The 19,839-nt window shown below is 42.2% G+C and overlaps 1 protein-coding gene and 1 non-coding gene across 6 annotated transcripts in view; both read left to right on the top strand.

The window, feature by feature from the left end:
* The window catches only part of LPAR3 (lysophosphatidic acid receptor 3), a 96,266-nt gene that overhangs the window by 34,527 nt on the left and 41,900 nt on the right, over window positions 1–19,839 (top strand). For 3 of the 5 annotated variants that reach the window (XM_049111752.1, XM_025417805.3, XM_025417804.3), the window contains exon 2: window positions 8,189–8,960. In XM_049111752.1, coding sequence (XP_048967709.1) covers window positions 8,210–8,960 — 751 coding nt within the window. In that variant the 5' untranslated portion in view covers window positions 8,189–8,209. Of the gene's footprint in view, window positions 1–3,088; window positions 3,218–8,188; window positions 8,961–19,839 lie in introns of those variants that run through there. The other 2 variants (XM_025417806.3, XM_025417807.3) reach the window with 2 other exon arrangements.
* Window positions 12,640–12,742, top strand: LOC112641143 (U6 spliceosomal RNA). The gene has a single exon (XR_003124530.1). It is a non-coding gene; the product is annotated as a U6 spliceosomal RNA (small nuclear RNA).

The following is a 19,839-nucleotide window of genomic DNA, read 5'->3' on the forward strand; positions in this document are numbered from 1 at the left end:
GTGGCGTAATGGTCTAACGTTTATGCTCTATAACAAAACATCTGTAGTTATTGGACGTGTAGACATTAAGCATTAGTGATTAGCAGCTTTACTTTTGAGAGGGGCAAAGAACAAAGTGTATCTGTCATCTTTTTAGCCTCGTGAATTAGATGAGATGAAAATTGCATAACAGATGAAGCAAACACAAATATTTACATTATATGTGGATAGGTTAAGCCAGGGAGTGGACTGACCGTATAAAACCTGTGTCTCCTTGGTTTGGTTCTGTATGCTTTCCAGTTTGCTTTCCTGTTTAACCAAGAGGTTTAAGACAAGACTTCGGTCACCAGTGACATCTGGGGAACAATGCATTTGCTCGCAGTTGTTTATTAAACAAGTCGTAGGGTAGGAGCAGTGTGTATATCCCGCGGCCCCTCACCAGCCCGCCCACTCCGAGGGGACAGAGAAGGCTGCGGCTGAGGGCTGAGCCAGCTGACACAGGGCAGGCGGGCCTCCCGACCTAACGGGCTCATCCACGGGCAGTGGCCCTGTGACCTGTGCATCCTGCGAAGCTCCAGCTGCCTGTCCTCCCCCGCGGGTCACCACCTCCCGGCTGAGTAGCACTGGAGGCACGGATGTTTGTCATCTCCCAAGTGCACCCCGTGTGCAGGCCCCTCCTCTGGGTGGCCGCTGCCTGGGAACTGGCCTACGAGTAGAAGCACTGGCTGTGCCTTGTGGAAACCTTGTCGCTGAGTGGAGCCGGAGGATCTCCAGGATCTCCATCAGAACAACTTTGTACAGGGGCACCTGGGTGGCTCAGCAGTTGAGCATAGGCCTTCGGCTCAGGGCGTGATCCTGGGGTCCCAGGATCAAGCCCCACATCAGGCTCCCCACGGGGAGTCTGCTTCTCCCTCTGCCTGGGCCTCTGCCTCTCTCTCTGTGTCTCTCTTAAATAAAGAAATAGGGAGGGAGGGAAGGAGGGAAGGAAGGAAGGAAGGAAGGGAGGGAGGGACGGACGGAGGGAGGGAGGGAGGGAGGGAAAGAACAACTTTGTATGCCCGACTTTACCATTCCCTCCTTTTTTTTTTTTTTTTTTTACCATTCCTTCTTGAGAGACAGAGTGGCAAAACTTTAGCAGAGCTAAGTTTAGCTTTCCTGAGAGAAGTGATCTAGGGTACGAAGATAGGGTACCAGATTTGTACACTTAACAGGCACCCCTAAGTAAACACATTAGCATTATCCAATGGTAACAGAGGCTTCCAGCACTCGTAGACAATATCCATTTAAATTAAACCTCAAACAAATGGCCTCTTCTCTGTGTGTTTTATCCTAATAGTATAGCAACCGTTTAGGAAACATGTGAGCTTCATTTATCTTTAAATTATTGAAGTATAGTGAAGTTGGTAACATTCTCTCCTCTCTTTCTAAAATCTATTTTAGTATGTATTTATTTATAGAGTGGTTTTATATTTACAGAAACATCGAGCAGATAGTATAGAGTTTCCACGTTACACTTGTACTCCCACTTGCAGTTTCCCCTATTATTTACATCTTCATCAGTGTGGTACATTTGTTATATATAATTAGTGAACTGATACGGATACAGTATTATTAACTAAAGTCTGCATTTTATTCAGATTTTCCTTGTTTTTACCCAATGCCCCTTTTCTGTTTTAGGATCCAGGATACATATTATATTTAGATGTTGTGTCTCTGTAGGTTCCTCTTAGCTGACAGTTTCTCAGACTCTCTTCGTTTTTCTTGACCTTGACGGTTTTTTTGAGGAGTCCTGGTCAGGAATTTTGCAGAATGTCACCCAAAAGGGAATTGTCTGAGGTTTTTCTCATGATGAGACTGTGGTTGTGGGTTTGGGGAAGGAAGATCACAGAGTAGAGTGCCATTCTTAACATACATCAAGATTACAGATTGGCAACATGACTTACCACTGTTGTTGTTGACCTTGGTCACCTCACTAAAGTCATTTGTCAAGTTTCTCCATTTGAGATGTGACCCTCCTTACCAGGCCCCCTTTCCCTTTCCCTACTGCTCTCTGGGAGAAATTATGTTCCCCTCTTTTTGAGTAGAATGTCTATATAATTTATTTGGAATTCTGCATGGGAAATTTCTCTCTTCTTTCTCTTTTTGTTATTTTACTCCATTGTTTACTTACATCAGTATGCATTAAGGATGTTTATTTTATACATTTGGTATATAGTCCATTGCTGTTTTATTTTGTTACTCAAATTGTTCTAGCTTTGGCCACTGGGTCCCCTTCTCTTCTGAAGTTATATTTAAAGAGGAGTCATAGTGTCACACAAGGGAGAGTTCTCTTCTATGGGACTGCCCTTCAGACCACCCTGTGCAAGGGTGGTAAACTCCACTCCTCACACCTCTCAGCCAGCAGGGCTTGGAGCCAGGTCTGTGGAGGGAAATGAGAGAGTTGTGAGATCCAAATTAGAGAGTATGCTGGAGAAGAAAGTAATAATGCTCAGTTTGAGTAAACAGTTAGGGGCATGTAGGCATGTGTGCACAAGGACTTCATATAGTTCTACATTTAACCAGCCCTTGCAGACTGCCTACTATGTGCTGGGCATTGTTCAGTGTACTGGGGATGCACCATAACAGCACAAGGTCCCTGACTTCATAACACGTGGGAACAGACCATAACCCCGCTAAGTAGTTTCAGGGAGTGAGAAATGCTGCAAAGAAAAAGCCAGCAGGACAGGGGGTGGAATGCAGCAGGGGGTGTGAGGTGCTCTTTTACAGAATGGCAGAGGAAGGATCTCTGATGCAGTGACATTTGAGCAGGAATGAAGTGGGGAAGTGAGCCTGTGGACATCTGGGCGAAGAGGCTTCTGAGCAGAGAGCATAGCAAGTCTAAAGACTTTTCAAACTAATGACTAAAATGAAGCTCAGGGATCATATGTGGATTGAAATCTCCCATGCTATCCTGATTTTTCCATTAACATGAATTATTGAAAAGAATTCAGTGAGCAGATATGATTGCTTATGCAGGAATGGTCTCTCTTCTGGCTGTTGGCACACCAACTGACCTAACCTCTGACTCCCACCTGGCTGGGGTTTCCAGAGGAGAGAACTGTTCTACATTTGCAGGCCCTGGGAGAAGAAAATATGCACAGCACCCACTGACCTCATCCATGATGTACCTCGTTTCATCTTAGGAGGCAGAAGGGAGCATTATTGAAAGCCAGCTAAAAGGCCAGCAGCGCCATATCGGGTGAGATGTAGCTAGAAATAAAAGCTGCTTGAGTGGTTTTCAAATGTCTTAATTTTCATAATTGTTTCCACATTATGGGCTGGTTGAACATTTTTTCAGAGAATCAAGTTTAGGAGAGTCCAAATGAAAGCTTTGCTCATGAAGTTTTCATTTGGATTCCACATATAGACTTTCTAAACCATCATTTTATGAAGTCTTAAATTACTCAAGTTTGAAGTTGTGGTAATAGCTCCAGAGTTTAACATCTTTTGTTTTTGGGTCACAACTAGCCAAATCCTCTAAACCTTTGGTATAAAAAAAAGAAGAAGAAAAGAAAGGAAAAAGAATAGAAAAAAATCTGCTTGGCTTTTGGCAGAATTAGTTTAGCAACATTAATCTTGAAATTGACCATATTCTGGGACTACTCACCATGAAATTTGAAAACATATTTTCAGAAAATTGCCTCTTCTGTCCTTCTTGGGGCTATTAAAACAAAACAAAGAAACCCTAGGGGCACCTGGGTGGCTTCCTCGGTTGAGTGACAGATTCTTGGTTTTGGCTCAGGTCATGATCTCAGGGTCATGAGATCAGGCTCTGTGTCTAGCTCCCTGCTCAGTGGGGAACCTGCTTGAGATTCTGTCTCTCCTTCTCCCACTGGTCCTCGCCTTCTTGTGGGTGTGGGTGTGTGCACACGCTCCCTCTCTCTCAAATAAATCTTAAAAAGAAAGAAATCCTAAAGGCTACTTATAAAGGTCCAATTTTTATATACTGCAAGACAGTCTTTGAATGTGTTTTGATTAGATCATTCTGTTCTGGTAATTCTCTAATTATTATAAATATGACTGTAGTTCTTGGTCCGTCTGGTGTTTTGTTTGCCCATGGAGAGAAAGCATAATGTTGTGCATAAGCATGGGGGCCTGGGAGCACAGCTTCCAGAACAGAATCCAGGGTCTTCTCTTACTAGTTGTATGATCTTCAGGAAGGGCACTTCAGTTTCCTCATCTGCAAAGTTGGTATAATAGTATTTACATCACTGTTGGGAGGGTTAAAAGAGATGAGCCACCAGGCACAAAGTAATCACTCAAATACTAGCACTTAAGGATAGTAATAGTGAAGTAGAGGTATTAAGTAACTAACCCAAAAGCACAGTTAAGTCAAGCAGTTCTCTTACTGACATTCTTGGTGATGTGTAAGTCCGCCAAGATGTTCAAGTGAACTCATTTTAGCGGGTGAAGAAGTAGTGTAGGATGGAGATTCATTCATTTTTTCCACAAATGCTGATGCTATGGACATGATCTTAAGAGGCAAGGTCCCTGCCATACTGGAGCAGAACAGTCTAGTGATGGGGGATGGAATACGCATAAAAACAAAACACGTAACAAATGATAGGTGCTCTGGCGAAGATAAACAGGTTTCTGTAGTTACTTTGGATTGGTTGGAGAAGGTATCTCTGTGGAGGAGATGTTTATTTAGGTTGGGATCACAGAATCATATTTTCAAGTTTGAGAGAGTTAAAAGACGATACATTGATTGTTCGTTATAAGCTCACTAAAATTTTGGTAATTTCCAGCTAAGAAAATATGGTGACCTGTCATTAGTACTGGAGAGTGTCAGCAAGCTTGGCAGAATATGGCAGGGAAAGAAAAAAAATCAAAAGTACTAATTCACAAAACTGCCAGTTATTCATTTTTGAAGTTCTGGGGTGATTGCGTTAGGAAATGTTTCACAGGAAAGTTGGGTAAAGTGACGTCCTGATTTGATTATGGTTGTCAATGTGTAAGGGTTTACAGTTAGATGAAATTTTAAGTAGAAAACCATTTTATTGTCATTATCACTGAAAAACTCTAAAATGTGCTGTGCTGGTGAGAATAGTAATAATGAACATAGTGAATCCTTGAGGCTTTTCCTTTGAACATTAATTTTGATTTTTTGGAGCTGTATTTGTCAAAGAAGTGGAATATATTAAGTAGAATGTGTGCTCCTAGGAGAGAATTTTAAACTAGCATTTAAAGTCTGTTTATTTATTTATTACAGAAAATGTGGAACAGAGAAAAAATTGGAAAGAATTTTTTAAATGATCCCCAATTCCACCATCTTTAATTAAGTATTTACACTTTAAGAGTTTTTCCCTTTTTTTCTATATTTTTAAAAGGTACTCAAGAAATATGTGCATGTATATATTTATATATATGGATACATACATATATAATTTATAATTAAAATAATGGCATGTGCTTTTTCTCATATTACCACAACTTCATGTTAAATATGATTTTCAATGGCTGTACAATATTCCATCCTGTGGGATCTTTTTCACAGGTTCCCCATTTGTTCTCATTGTCCATTTCTCCCAAAAGTGGGATTTGAGGCTTTGAGATAGGGAGCTGCTTGGTGGGTGTTCTGGTTGATTATGTTTTTTCTGTGGTTTCTCAAACTTTGGAAGACAGAACTACTTCTCAGTCTCAGGATGATTTTTTGGTTAAAATATGTCTAAGAATGTGCCATTTGAATTTTGATGGGGGAGAGTTGGATTTTGATGGGGGGGGAGATTTTTCTAGTAAAAGTCATTGAGGTTTTAGGGTATCATACAATTACAAATTCCACCAAATTTATGAACAAAACAAAAATGTTACAAATCCTTCAAAAGGAAATCAGAAAAATTTAAAGGTTTTTTGGTAGTATCTTCATTTCAACATCTTTCTGACATATTAATTGATACTGCTGATGAGTTAGTCAAGGATAACATAAATTAGAAATATGTTTCTCTTAGCTATCCAGAGTAGATGGCAAAATAAAATACTTGAAGTATTTATTAATGAAAGGATACATAATAATTGCACCATGAAAATTTTTCATGTGGCTGTTGGATTGTTTGTCTTGAATTTCTATATACTTTCAACCCTATTGAAAGCTAAATGTTCTCCTTGTTTATTTAAATTGAATTTCATTAGGTTAGTGTCTTCTATTCAAATTTTTATGCTGGCGGTGGGCTTAGAAATGTGACCTGTCTTAAGGGCCTTTTGACAATATGTATCAGAAATCTTTAAATAAATTCATATTCTTTACTTCAGTAACTTGAAATCTATGGATTAATTCTAAGCAAATAATCGGCCAAGTATGTAAAGATTAGTGCACAAGAACAAAGCCCTTGCTTATAGAAGCTAAATATTGGAGGCAACTGAAATATCCAACATTTAGGGATTAGTTAAGTAAAGCATGTTATGATCATATACTGGAACATTATGAAGCTATTAAAATTAAATATCTATTTTTTAATTTGGGAAAATGACCATGATATAGCATAGATCTATTGGCCTGTTACATGGATTTGTCTGCTATTGGCAGTTAAACATTGGTGAACGTCTGCCAAAGAGAGTAATTTTTGTTTTGTCATTAAAATTGAGTCCCTCCCTTGTAATTGAAAGGCACTAGAGCCATTTGTCTCTTGAGACCACTCCTGGTTTGTTTATTGTAAGCTTATAAAATTATATTTTACCTTCTTCCATATGCTATGGCTGAGAGTTATGTATCTAATTCATTTAAAAGTATCATCACACCATTAAAATAATAAAAAAAAAAAACGTTGTCTAAGATACATTTGTATTTTGTGCTACTCCAATCGATATTTGATCTGTTTATCCTGATTCTGGGTATGGTATTAGACTGCAGAATTTATGAGAACCTTAAAAGCTGGGGATTTCTATTAAGCTTTCCCTGTTAGAGCCACTTCATTCCAAACAGTGGACTGCTCAGCACCTGGCCCTACTGGATCTCTGGTTCCCAAGTGAATCAATTGCAGCCTCATTCCCTGAAAGGGAGCCCATGGTCATTCTCCCTCTAAATTTCCTGGCTTTTGGCTCCAGTCCCCTTTGACTGGACCCTTCATAGCTGTGGCCAGACCCTCCAAGGCAGAACACGTGGTCTATCCACCAAGCACAGATGGAGAGGCATCCTTAGAGCCCCTCCCATCCCTTCCTTGGCCAGAATCCCTTAGTTTTGATGTCCAAGAGATCTTGTCCTGAGATGAGTGCCTTCTCTGTCTGCCTGATACCCCGGTTTGGGGTCTCCTTTTAGACATGTGTCCCAAGGACTTGTTCTCACTTGGCAGGTATGTTTGGATGTCTGCCCGGACACCAGAGCTCAGTCTCGTCCACAGAGCCCTGTTCTTCTACCACCTGCCATGTTGAAGGCCCAGGGAAGGAACCTGACTTAAAGTGATTGTGTTGGAAAATCCAGGAAGCAGATTCACCAGTGATACAATTTGGATTAGGGCAATAAGGAAAAAGTGAACCAAAAAAGTATGGAGGAGTATTGAGAACAAGGTCTTCAGCCCTGCATCACATGCTAAATAAGTGAGCGTTGTCATATAGCTTGAAACCAAAAGATGGCAGAAAGAGGATGAGGAGTGGAATCAGAGGTGATAGAAAATTGATCTCTTGGGGAATCCATTTGGTCATGTGAAGAGTAACTCAACACTCATTATCTCGAGGAGAATGTGCCCATCATTACCAACTTGCCCCTGCCTAATGAACAAAACCCATAAATAAGGAATGAGCTGGAAGCCACCAGGAGAAAGCATTAATGCGCTGTGCTGTAGTTATTACTGATGCAGAATGGATATTGAAGGGCTCAAAATATTTGATCCATGCTGATCCATGATCATTCAGTCAGCCAGCCAGCCATTCAGCAGGTACCATCATGAAGCAGCCAGGGCAGATGGGTCTTGGGATTATAATGGTGAACAAAAGATTCATCGGCCCTCCCTCCCTGTGCTTGCGCCTAGTCTGGGAAACAGACAATTATTGAGGCAAGATAAATGCTGTGATAAGGGGTCAGGGGCTAGAATCCGAAAGCAGGGGACGTTTACCCCGGGTTCTGAAGGATTAACTGGAGTTGGCCAGAACAGAGCCTTAGCAGTGGCAATTGGGGGTTGGTTTAAGTGATTGGATTTGCAAAGAGTGATGTTTGTTTCTTCTTTAAATCTCTTTCTAGGATGTTCAGTTCTTCTCCACAATGAATGAGTGTTACTATGATAAGCGGATGGACTTTTTTTATAATAGGAGCAACACAGACACTGCCGATGAGTGGACAGGAACGAAGCTGGTGATCGTTCTGTGCGTTGGATCATTTTTCTGCCTGTTCATTTTTTTTTCGAATTCTCTAGTCATCGCAGCAGTGATCAAAAACAGAAAGTTTCATTTCCCCTTCTACTACCTGTTGGCTAACCTAGCTGCTGCGGATTTCTTTGCTGGAATTGCCTATGTATTCCTGATGTTTAACACTGGCCCCGTTTCAAAAACTTTGACTGTCAACCGCTGGTTTCTCCGCCAGGGGCTCCTGGACACTAGCCTGACTGCCTCTCTGACCAACCTGTTGGTTATTGCTGTGGAGAGGCACATGTCAATCATGAGGATGCGGGTCCACAGCAACCTGACGAAGAAGAGGGTGACACTGCTCATTTTGTTTGTCTGGGCCATTGCCATCTTTATGGGGGCAGTCCCCACGCTGGGCTGGAACTGCCTCTGTGACATCTCTGCCTGTTCTTCCCTGGCCCCCATTTACAGCAGGAGTTACCTCATTTTCTGGACTGTGTCCAACCTTGTGGCCTTCTTCATCATGGTTGTGGTGTACCTGCGGATCTACATGTATGTCAAGAGGAAAACCAATGTTTTGTCTCCACATACAAGTGGGTCCATCAGCCGCCGGAGGGCACCCATGAAGCTAATGAAGACGGTGATGACTGTCTTAGGTAAGGAGGAACCAAGTGAGTCATTCTTCCCATTTATTCAGCAAATATTTATCGAGAGCCTAGAGTATGCAAGGTGCTCACTAGGCTGTAGGAATGCCGTAGTGAACAAGAGCAGTCATAAATCCCCAACCTGCTTGGAGCTCATACCTACTAGGGGGAAGACAACAGAAGTATTCTAAATAATTTTATAATACATTTTAATATAACATTTATAAAATAATATGCTGAGGAGTCTCAGGGGGAAAAAATAAAGCAGGGAAGGAAGATGAGGAGGCTAAGCAGGTCTAGTCTGTGATTCTAGCTTCAGCTAGAAGATGACTTTTGAGCAGATGTGAAGGTGGTGAGGAAGCAAGCCATGTGTGCCTGGGGAAGGGCACCAGGCAGGAGATGCAGTAACCTAGGAGCCTGGAACAGCAAGGAGGCCAGTGTGGCTGGAATAGAATGAGTGGGGAGAGTGGGAAGATGGGAGGTCAGAGGGGTGATGGGAGGTACAGGCCACTCAGATCATGTCGGGCTGTGTAGTTGTCACAAGGACTTTGGGTTTTTCCAAGTGAGAGAAGAAACCATGAGAAGGTTTTGAACAAGGGAGTAAACATGATTGGACCTGCATTTTAATGGTATCTCTCTGGCTGCCGTTTTGTGAGGGGTAAGGGCAAAGGCAAGAAAATTGCTGAAGAGGATATTTCAGTCCTCAGAGTGGTGATTGTGACTGGGCCCAGAGGGCAGTTGGGAGGTAGTGTGGTATGGTTGAATCCTGGATATTTTTTAAAGGTCAGGGTGATAGGATTTGCTGACGGGTAATGTATAAAGCAAGGTGAGAGAAGGAGGGAAGGTGGTGAGGGTTATTCACCCAGATGGGGAGGCGGGAGAGGTTTGTGGGGAAGATCAGGAGTTTGGATGTGGACAAACTAAGTTTACAATTGTATTAGACATCTGAGTGAGTGATTGAATCAGGAATTCAGGAATATAGTCTAGACTGGAGAATCACTGAGAGTCAGTGGGGGAAGAAATGGTTTTTTTTTTTTATTTTTTATTTTTTTTAAGAAATGGTTTTTTAAACCTCAAGACTAGATAAGCTCACTATGGTGAGGTGAATGTGGTTGCTGAATGTAGAGAAGACAACCAAAGAATAAGCCTTGGGGCACTGCAGTGTGAGGAAGGTAGGAAGGCAAGGAACAACCAGCAAAAGAGCCAGAAAATGCAGGAGAATATGGTGGCCTAGAAGCTATGAAAAGAGAGCCATGAAGGAAAGAGAGTATCAGCAATGTTAACGCACTTGGGAGGTGGAGTTAAATGAGGTCTTACTGGGCTTAACTTAGCAAACTAGTAGTTTTTGGGTGACTTTGAGGAGATCAAATTTGGTATAGCCAAGAGCCTGATCAGAACAAAATGAAGAAAGGGATGAGAGGCCTTAGGACAGCAAGTGTGAAAACCTCTGAGGACTTTTGCTTTGCCCTGCAGTCCCTGTCCCCAGAAGATGTATTTGGTGCAAAAAGTTTTCCCTTTGTTTTGTTTCCTCTCTGGGAGGCATTCCCCCAATTCCAGCCTGGGTTACAGGTGGAATTGGTGCTGTGTGGGTTCACAGGCCTTGTCTTCTAAGTTAGAGAGGCTGTTTCTTACCATGTGCAGTGGTAGCTGCTACAGTAGTGGGGACTGTTATTGAGAGAAGTCCCAGATACGTTCCTGTCACGTCCCAACGTGGAGGAGTTCTTGGGTAGCAAGTCATATTAGAAGATGCAGGGAATATGTGGTGTGGCATGGGAGCCATCATGTTATCTCCAGGTCCTGGAATTGCTAGTAAGATGTGGAAGTCAGCAGACCCAGAGCGTGATTTTAAAATGATTTCAAACTGAGGATTTGTTTTAGTTGACAAATATTTATATAGTACTTACTAGGTGTCAAGCATTGTTCTAAGCATTTTATAGATATTGATCTACTCAATCTTCATGCCAGTTTTGTGATATGGGTGCTGCCTTTACCCTCATTTACCAGATGAAGAAAGTGAGCAAAGCAGTATGCCCAGGGCTGCTCAGTGATGGATGAATAGTGGCACCAACACTCACTATGCAGTTGGCCTTCAGAACCCACGTGTTTTGTACAATACTCCACAGCTAGTTTTGACTTACTTGGACTGTTTACTAGTTTCCTCTTTGTCCCATCTTCTGCTGTGACGATGTCAGTCTTCATTTAGCCCCTTGACAAGAATACAGGCTGAGAGTAAGAAAAGGACGCAGGGGTCACATTTCTCAATTTTCTACTCAAACTAAACAGGATGTTGATGTTTTTGGTAAAGAACGACATTCAGTATTTATTGGTATTGTCAATGGATTTGCTATTTTCCCATCTTGAATTGTAAGCATCATTGTTTGGCTGTGTGTCTTGAGAAACTACCTGCCTGATGAAAGAGAAAACTTTTTCCTTGCAGCATATTATATATTATATGCAAGGTGAGATAGAAAAGGCTTCTGGAACCCTAGGTGGGGAGACTCTGCAGGATTGTCATGGTCACTAGCTTTAGCTTTGAATGTAACTTTGTCTGGAATGGTTACAGAAGGGTAAAATACAGGAGCAATGTGGTTTGGGCAGGTGTGATTGGATAAGGGGGTAAAAACGGAATTACTAAGTAGGATAAGAGAAGTTGTGGTGCTGAGATGCAACAATGTGGAGGAACTGGTTAAGGGTGGGAAGACAGCTTGATGGCGAGGACCTGGCGAACTTCCTAAGTGGTGAGACAGAGGGATTTGGTGGAAAATGAGAAGTCTGAGGACAGAGGAAATGAAACTGAAGAGCTGGGTGGTATGAGGCTTTTAGACTTCCAGAACCTGATTTCTTTGGATTATAGAAGATATGATTTTAGCCCCAAATCTATCGTTTCCTACAAGAATGATGTGAAGCACATTATTAGCTCACCTTCTCCTGGTTAAATGTCATCATTTGAGTCATAAAATCCAGTGATCCTATGATGACAATAAGTAACCAAAGTCAACACAGAATTCATTCAGTGTCTCGACTGTGTATCAAAGCACAGAATCTTTTTCCATGAAAAGATGTACCATAGTATCTCCTTAGGGAAGAAGCCCATCAGTTGCTCAGCGTGATGCATGTAAGAATTCAGCTGCCTAACACAAGTGTTTCCCAAGTGATAGTATCTTCGAAAACTTGAAAGTGCTGACCCTACCATCATTGTAGTTACTGGTTCTATGTATGTGCAGATTAATACTTTAAAACTTATTTCTGTAATGATTACCTGATTTAGTCATTTAAAGCAGAAAGCTTTAGGAATTCAGGAATACAGTCTAGTCAATGGATTTAAAGCTTTCTGCTTTAAATGATTAAATGGTTTTCTGCCATTGATATATATGTTGTAGGAAAGGTTAAGATTAAAATTTCAGCCAATAAATATGTATTAACTGTCTCTTAAACAGTATCTAAAGCAAAGAGTTGCATGAATTCATTGAGCTGAGTGTTATTTCAGAGAAGAAAGATGAGATGGACAGGTGGAGTTTGGGGATAGCTTCTAGGAGGACTTGTGATGTGATCTGGAAGGATGGGTGAGATTTGAATGCACAAGAGGGGAAGATATTTTAAGTAAGAGAAATGTCAAAATCAGAAGTGACAGAAGAACCATCTACGCATGAGTAGTACCACAAGGAAGGCCCTTGCAGATGCATGTTGTGGTACAACAGAAAGTAGCTTGCGTCAGCAGCACATATACTCAAATTGAAATGGTACAGAGAAGGTTAGTATGGCCTCTGTGCAAGGATGACATGCAGATTTGTGAAGTGTTCCATATTCTTTCAGCCATCAAAAAAAAAAAAAAAAAGAAGAAGTGTTGCCATTTGCAATGACATGGATGAAACTAGAGGGTAGTATGCTAAGTAAAATAAGTCAATCAGAGAAAGAATTATCATATGATCTCACTCATATGTGGAGTTTAAGAAACAAAACAGGATCATAGGGGAAGAGAGGGAAAAGCAAGATGAAATCAGAGAGGGAGACAAACCATAAGAGACTCTTTTTTTTTTTTTTTTTAAGATTTTATTTATTTATTCATGAGAACACACAGGAGAGAGAGAGAGGCTGAGACACAGGCAGAGGGAGAAGCAGGCTCCATGCAGGGAGCCCGACGTGGGACTCGATTTTGGGTCTCCAGGATCATGCCCCAGGCCGAAGGCGGTGCTAAACCACTGAGCCACCCGGGCTGCCCAGAGACTCTTAATCATAGGAAACAAACTGAGGGTTGCTGGAGGGGAGGGGGGTGAGAGGATGGGCTAACTAGGGGGTGGACATTAAGGAGGGGACATGATGGAATGAGCAATGAGTGTTATATAAGATTGATGAATCACTGACCTCTACCTCTGAGACAAATGATACATTACATGTTAATTAATTGAATTTAAATTAAAAAAAAAACAAAACCCTCAGTCATGAGCCAGGAAAGTTTAGTTGGTCATCCTCTTTGGCAGGAGAGGGGGAGACCTTTATGGTTCTTTCCAGCTTTAGTATTTTGGTTGCACATGAAACATACAGAGCTGAACAGGGAGCAGATTATTTTCCTTGTTGAGGGAGGTGGTAGTGGTGATGGTGGTGGTGTGAATCTTAAATCTGTCTGTGAGTGGAAAGGCATCTAGGCATTGTGTTCCCATTTTAGCAGCCTTGAGGCAGAATGCTTGCTCGTTTCTGAGTCATGATGTGTGATGAGCTCTTTACATGGAAGAAGTTGCATTTTTGAGTGTTCTCATGGAAAAGACATTGGAGACATATGCTACTGCTTTCTATAAGGCACCAAGGCCCTGCCTAAGAGAGAGTCCTGTATTTTGAAACCCTGCTTGTTAACAAGCCTAATCAGCCTTAGCAACCAAACGAGTGCACAAGAAGCCCCTCGTGGAAAAGCTTTTCATTTATTGGCAGACAATAGACCATGTCAACTGTGCACACAGTGATGTTCTGTTTCCTAGGAAATGGGCTGGATATTTTCTCCTACTTTGCAATGTCTTGAAAGGCAAAAGAAAAAAAGGCCAAGAGGATTTGTGAACCTTGAAGTCTACTCTTGAAGTCTTTCATGAAAAATCTTCCATAAACTTTCTCATCTCTTAGAGGGTGGTTTTCAAACCTCAGGTTATGACCCACGGGCAAGTAATGAATCAATTAGGAGATTGTAACTAACACCTTCTGTGTGTGTACAGGATTGTAATATATAAAATGTATTTCTTAACAGCCTTGTGGTCAAGTATATTTGAAAAGCCATGGTCTTAGGGTCAAAGTTTCTTTTCTGGCCAATGATGACTGAAATCTTTTAAAATATGAGAAACATTATGGTTAAGGGACCTTTAAAAGGCTTGTGGCAATTGAAACGAACTGGATGTTTCTCTTGTCATTTCTCCCTCCCACCTCTGCACTTAGGTTAGTGTTAAATCCTCTTTGCTTTCTCTCAGGAGAGAGAGGAAAGAGGCAAAGTGGTGGTAAAGAAACAGTGCTGGGAGTTCTCACACTGGAAGGAAATGGGTGAAAATTAAGTCCATCCTGAGCCTTGCCAGAGTACTAATAATAAGCGTACATGACGTTTCTGCAACACTATGTCTTGTTCAGTGTTTTAATACGTGTTCTCATTCCATCTTGGGAAATCCGGCAAGATAAGTGGGAAAGATATTATTCTATTTTCCTGCCGCTCCCTTAGATGCGCCCTACACTCAGCTATAGTTATTTATGGTTTTGTGTTTGGCATCTCTAAGCCTTGCAAATGGTGGAATGCCCCTTGTTCTGTCTGGGAAACTCCCATTCATCTTGTAAGACCCAACTCAAGGGCCTGTCTCCCCTGAATCTTTGCTTGCCCTACCTGGGTAAATCTGCTTAGTATGTCTTTTCGGCCACTTCTCTATTTTGTTCATACTTCAATCAATCCACTTAATTGTTACATGCCTTCATTTTAAACTAGAGTGTGCATGCTTGAGAGTCAGAGATTGGGCCTTGTTTGTCTCTTTGCATATCTAACATGTAGCATGCTGTCTGGAACATATTTGTTGAGATTATAATAGAATGAGTGAATGAATGAGGACATTGAGGTTTGGGGAAGTTAAGTGGCTTTTCAAAAGCTGGAATGAAAGTAGAAACCGGGTTTCCTCATATCCAGCTTGGCCTTTGGCAGGATCTGGCTGTGACATGCCTGTGAGGTGGATGGTGATCGAGAAATGGATGTGTCTCCTGTTTTGTAATATGGGAAACTGAGGTCTTAGAAGAGTGTGAGTGGTAGTGCTGTCTTGGGAAGAGGAGATCAAATCAACATTTTTTGAGTGCCTACCAGTAGGAAATCTACGTGTTACATGCTTTGGGAATTTCATTTCACTTATCCTTCATAACAATGCTACACAGATCTGTTTTGTAGATAAGGAAATTTGGGTGGACTTAAGCATCTTGCCCAGACATCGATATTAGCAAAAATAATAACAGTTAACATTCACTGTGTGCTACACATGGTTCTGAGCACTTGGCATGTTCTTTGAATCTTCATGTTAGCTCTTCGAGGGAGGTTCTGTTATTATTGCCAGTTGAGGAAACTGAGGCCCAGAGAGGTTCAGTGCCTTGTCTAAGATTAGTAGCAGTGCTGAGATTTGAATCCAGGCAGATTGGCTCCAAGACCCCACTCTTCAAGGTTAATGAGCAGCTTCACATAAGTGATAGGGATAGAACAACATTGACCCTACTAATGAGGTTTATAACTTGCAATCCCCTTGATTTCTAGTTATTTCTGCAAGGCCACTTGAACTCTCAGCATTTAGTTCACTCTTGATTTGTTCTAAAGATTTTGCCATATGGTAGTGACAATTATGACAACACATCTCTTGGGGAATGACAGCTGCACACTTGTGAAACTTTATGCAAGATGTAGTTGGCAAGATCAGGGGCTTTGGAATCAGGAGGGAACAGATTTAAATCCCAGCTTTGCCACTTCCAAGCTATGTGACCCTAAGTAATTAACTCAACACTCTGTGAGTTAGTTTCTTACACATGAGGGTAATATCAGTACCTCTGGCATGGCAAGGTTTTGAGGATGCAATAAGATAATGCACATACAAGTGCCTAGCGTATGTAGCACTTGGCACATAGTATGTGCTAAGTAAATATTGGCTACTCTTCATAGGCTTTGGTTTGACTGGAGAGCATGGCCCTGCGTTTAAGCAGAGTGCCCCATTATTTCCAGTGATGTCACAGGTAGTGTGGAGGGGGAGGCCAGAGGCCTACTGTCGGTGCCATCATGGTGGCGGATTTTGTAATGTGGCCAGACAGGAGGAAGTTGCCTGGGTGGGCTGCCTGGCAGTGAACTAAATGCTGCCAAAGGGCACCAGCTCAGTTCCTGGAGACCAAGGCCAACCTGAACATGTGACCACCATGGAACTGAAAGGCTCCGGGTTTGCATTACTAGTGCCTGTAAATGCCAACCCCAACCACAAGATGCTGTTAATGATTCCTGTCTGACAGATGATCTTTGCATTAATAATCCATTTCACTTTTGCAACATTTATAAATAAAACATTATAAGTGAGACCCTGACCATTAAGTGGTAGCTTAATAAGAATCCCGTACCACAGCACCGACATCTTAGGTGTAATCTAGAAAGCATTCCTCCTAAGAAACTGTCCCACCTTGCTAATGAATCCTACCAGGATGCCTTGTTAGTCAAATACTGTTACCACCTAAACCAGGGTTAGGAAGTTTGCTCTGTGTCCAAAAACAGCTGAGACCAGAACCTAGGCCTTTTGATAGGATTTATGGATTTAATCAATGAAATGCCCTTGTTCCATTAAAAAAAAAAAAAGTGTACATGCACACACACACACACACAAGCACACACACAAGCACACACAGAAACCAGGAGTTGAGAAATGCTAACAGAATCCCAGGAAATTATCCAGATTTGTTTGCAGCTTCAGAAGCCTTGTAGTGGCTTCTCCATGGCAGAAACCTGCTTCCAGTGTTCACTGCTTTGCATGCCTGAGTTATCAGATATCTGCTTAAAAAAAAAAAGTTAAAGCTTTGCCTTAAGAAATGCTGAAATGATCAGATTGTTGGCACGTAGGGGCTCTCTTGTCGCTGTGCAGTCCTATCAGGCGGAGAATGACTAATTCTTTTCAGAGGCAAGCCATACAGGCACCAGTACTTATGCATTGAGTCCGGGGCTGTTCAGGCTCTGTTTGAAGACCAGCCAGTCAAGGAGCACCTTTGTCGCGGAGCCACGTGCTTCATGGCGTCGCAACAGGTGTCTTTGGGGAGAGAGGCACGTGTCCAGGCGAACTGGGAGTGCTCCCTGGCTCTCGTGGCTCCCACCGTATGGTGATACTGTCTGTACCCCCCCCTGTCCCGAGGGGGGGCGTGGGGACGGAGAAGACCCCACTGCCTCATGTCACACCCTGTCCACACTCTGGGAGTCTGTGTGTTCCCTCTGCCTCTGCCCCTGCCTCTGCCTGTGTGGGTGCTTGTCTACCAGCACTTGTCTACCAGCCAGTCTATCTGGCTCTTGGTTCTCACCCCCCGCCCCCCGCTTCGCTGCCTTGGATGCCTCCCTCTGCACTCAGCTCAGAAGTCCTTTTTCCGAATCCTTGTTCGCATTTCTAGTATAGTCCCTACCCTGCCTTCTTTCTTCCATTCCTTCCACATACCCCTTCAGTTCTGTTACACTAACTACGACTCAATTCTTTTATTCCCCTATCACACTTCCTTCTTCAGAACTGTTTTTCTGGCCTTTTTTTTTTTTTTTTGAAACCTGAAACCTTCCTCTTCTGCTGGAACAAACAATTACTGAATATTTCCCAAGTGTGAGGTACAGAAACACGGCTCAAGTTCTAGCTCTCTGTTTTCCTCCAACTTTATTGAAGAATAATTGACAAATGTAGCTGGGTATGTTTAAAGTATCTGACATGATGACGTTATATATATAAATGTGGAATAATTATCAAGATTGAGAAAATTTATATATCCATCTCCTTAGATCCTTTCTTTCTCTCTCTCTTTCCCTTTTTTCTTTCTTTCTTTCTTTTTTTTAATTTATTTATTTATGATAGTCACACAGAGAGAAAGAGAGAGGCAGAGACACAGGCAGAGGGACAAGCAGGCTCCATGCACCGGGAGCCCGACGTGGGATTCGATCCTGGGTCTCCAGGATCGCGCCCTGGGCCAAAGGCAGGCGCTAAACCGCTGCGCCACCCAGGGATCCCTCTTTCCTTCTTTCTTTCTCTCCTTTTACTTCCTTTGCTTTCCTTCTTTCCTTCTCTCTCTCTCTATTTCATTCTTTCAGTACGAATGCTTCAGATCTATTCTCAGTAACTTTCAAGTATGCAATACTGTTTTATAAACTATGATCATCACACTGTACATTAGATCCTCAGAACTTAACAATTCTTATAACTAACTATTTGTACTCTTTGACCTATGTCTCCCTATTCCCTCTTCTCCCTGGCAACCACCATTATATTCTCTGTTTCTATGAAATTGGCTTTATTTATCCTTTTTTCCTTTATGATTCCACATGTAAGTGATACCATACGTGTTTGTCTTTCTGTCTGGCTTATTTCGCTTCACAGAGACGTTGCATTAACCAGCTACATCCAGTGCTCATGCCTGCATCCATCCAGCCTCCTGGAAGGTTTAAACTTCCAGAAGTCAGTAATGCCTTCTCTTAAGGCCTCGATTTCTGCCAGAGGGGTATGTGGTCATTGTTGGTTATGCAGGTCACACCAGTGGGCTCACACCTGGAATAGCATGGTATGTGCTGATCCATGGTAGAATTTTATCAAATCCATGCCAACATCGTTTGTGTTGTTATAATTTCAGCTGGGGGCTGCTGCATTCACTGGGTAGCTAAAGCAAACGGGTTGGGTAGGAATTAGGAGTAAAGGTGTTTTCTGGAATCAGGGCCTGTCAGGCCTAGGCATCAACATAGAAGCTGGGATAGAGGGCAGGTGAACCAGAAGTATTGGTGGGGGGACACCACAGGAGCAGAGCACCTTCACCCTGCTCTGACAATTGCCCCTCACGCCGGATTGTTGGCATAACAGCAGAGGGTGAGAAGGAAAGATCCTGTTACCTTGAAGAATACCTTGATGAATCAGTATCTGTTGAGAAGTTTGTCCAAGTTCACTAGTAAATCATTGCTGGTATTGTGGCCAGAGCTCTGGGCTTCCTAGTTCCTGCTCTTTCTGTCGGGTCTCCCTCCTTGCCTTGGTGAAATATACCTCTCCTTGGATGGCTAAGTGACTGTGACATATACTAAGAGTTGTTTGTTTTCATCAAGTCAGAGAGTTCACGGCTCAACACAGGGCCTGTTTTATCCTTTTGGTTTTCTGAACAGGAAGAGATTTCTGGTTTTTACATTTTCTCACGATAAACATTTATTGGGTACCTATTGGGTTTTAGGCAGTGTACTACTGTAAGACGTGGCCTCTGCCCTAAAAGCACTACAAATCTGTGTTTGCTCTAAAGTTTTATGGTTGTCAGGAGATGACCAAGGTTTATGAATCGTTGGTTGGGTCATGTACGAAATAGATCACGCAGAGGCAGATCTGCTCTGTTGGCTTTTTGTACATAAGACTTAAAGGGAACCCTATTTATAGGCTGATCTGAGAAAATAAGAAAGTTACAAAAAAAAAAAACCCTAATAGGATAACTGAAGGAACAAATAAATATACAGAAGAGCCAAGTGAGGGGGTCCGGCAAAAAAAAACAAAAACAAAACAAAACAAAAAAACGCTGTGGGTTTGGATGGTCTTTGGAAGCTTCCTTGAAGAGGCAGGATATGAGCCAGATCTCAATATGACAGGTAGGGAAGAGAAGGCAAAGCTTTGCAGATAGGAATGGCAGGATGGAAGACAGGCTCACGTATATCCAGGGAGACCATACAGGG

This window comes from Canis lupus, chromosome 6 (assembly GCF_003254725.2).
Source record: "Canis lupus dingo isolate Sandy chromosome 6, ASM325472v2, whole genome shotgun sequence".
NCBI lineage: Eukaryota > Metazoa > Chordata > Mammalia > Carnivora > Canidae > Canis > Canis lupus.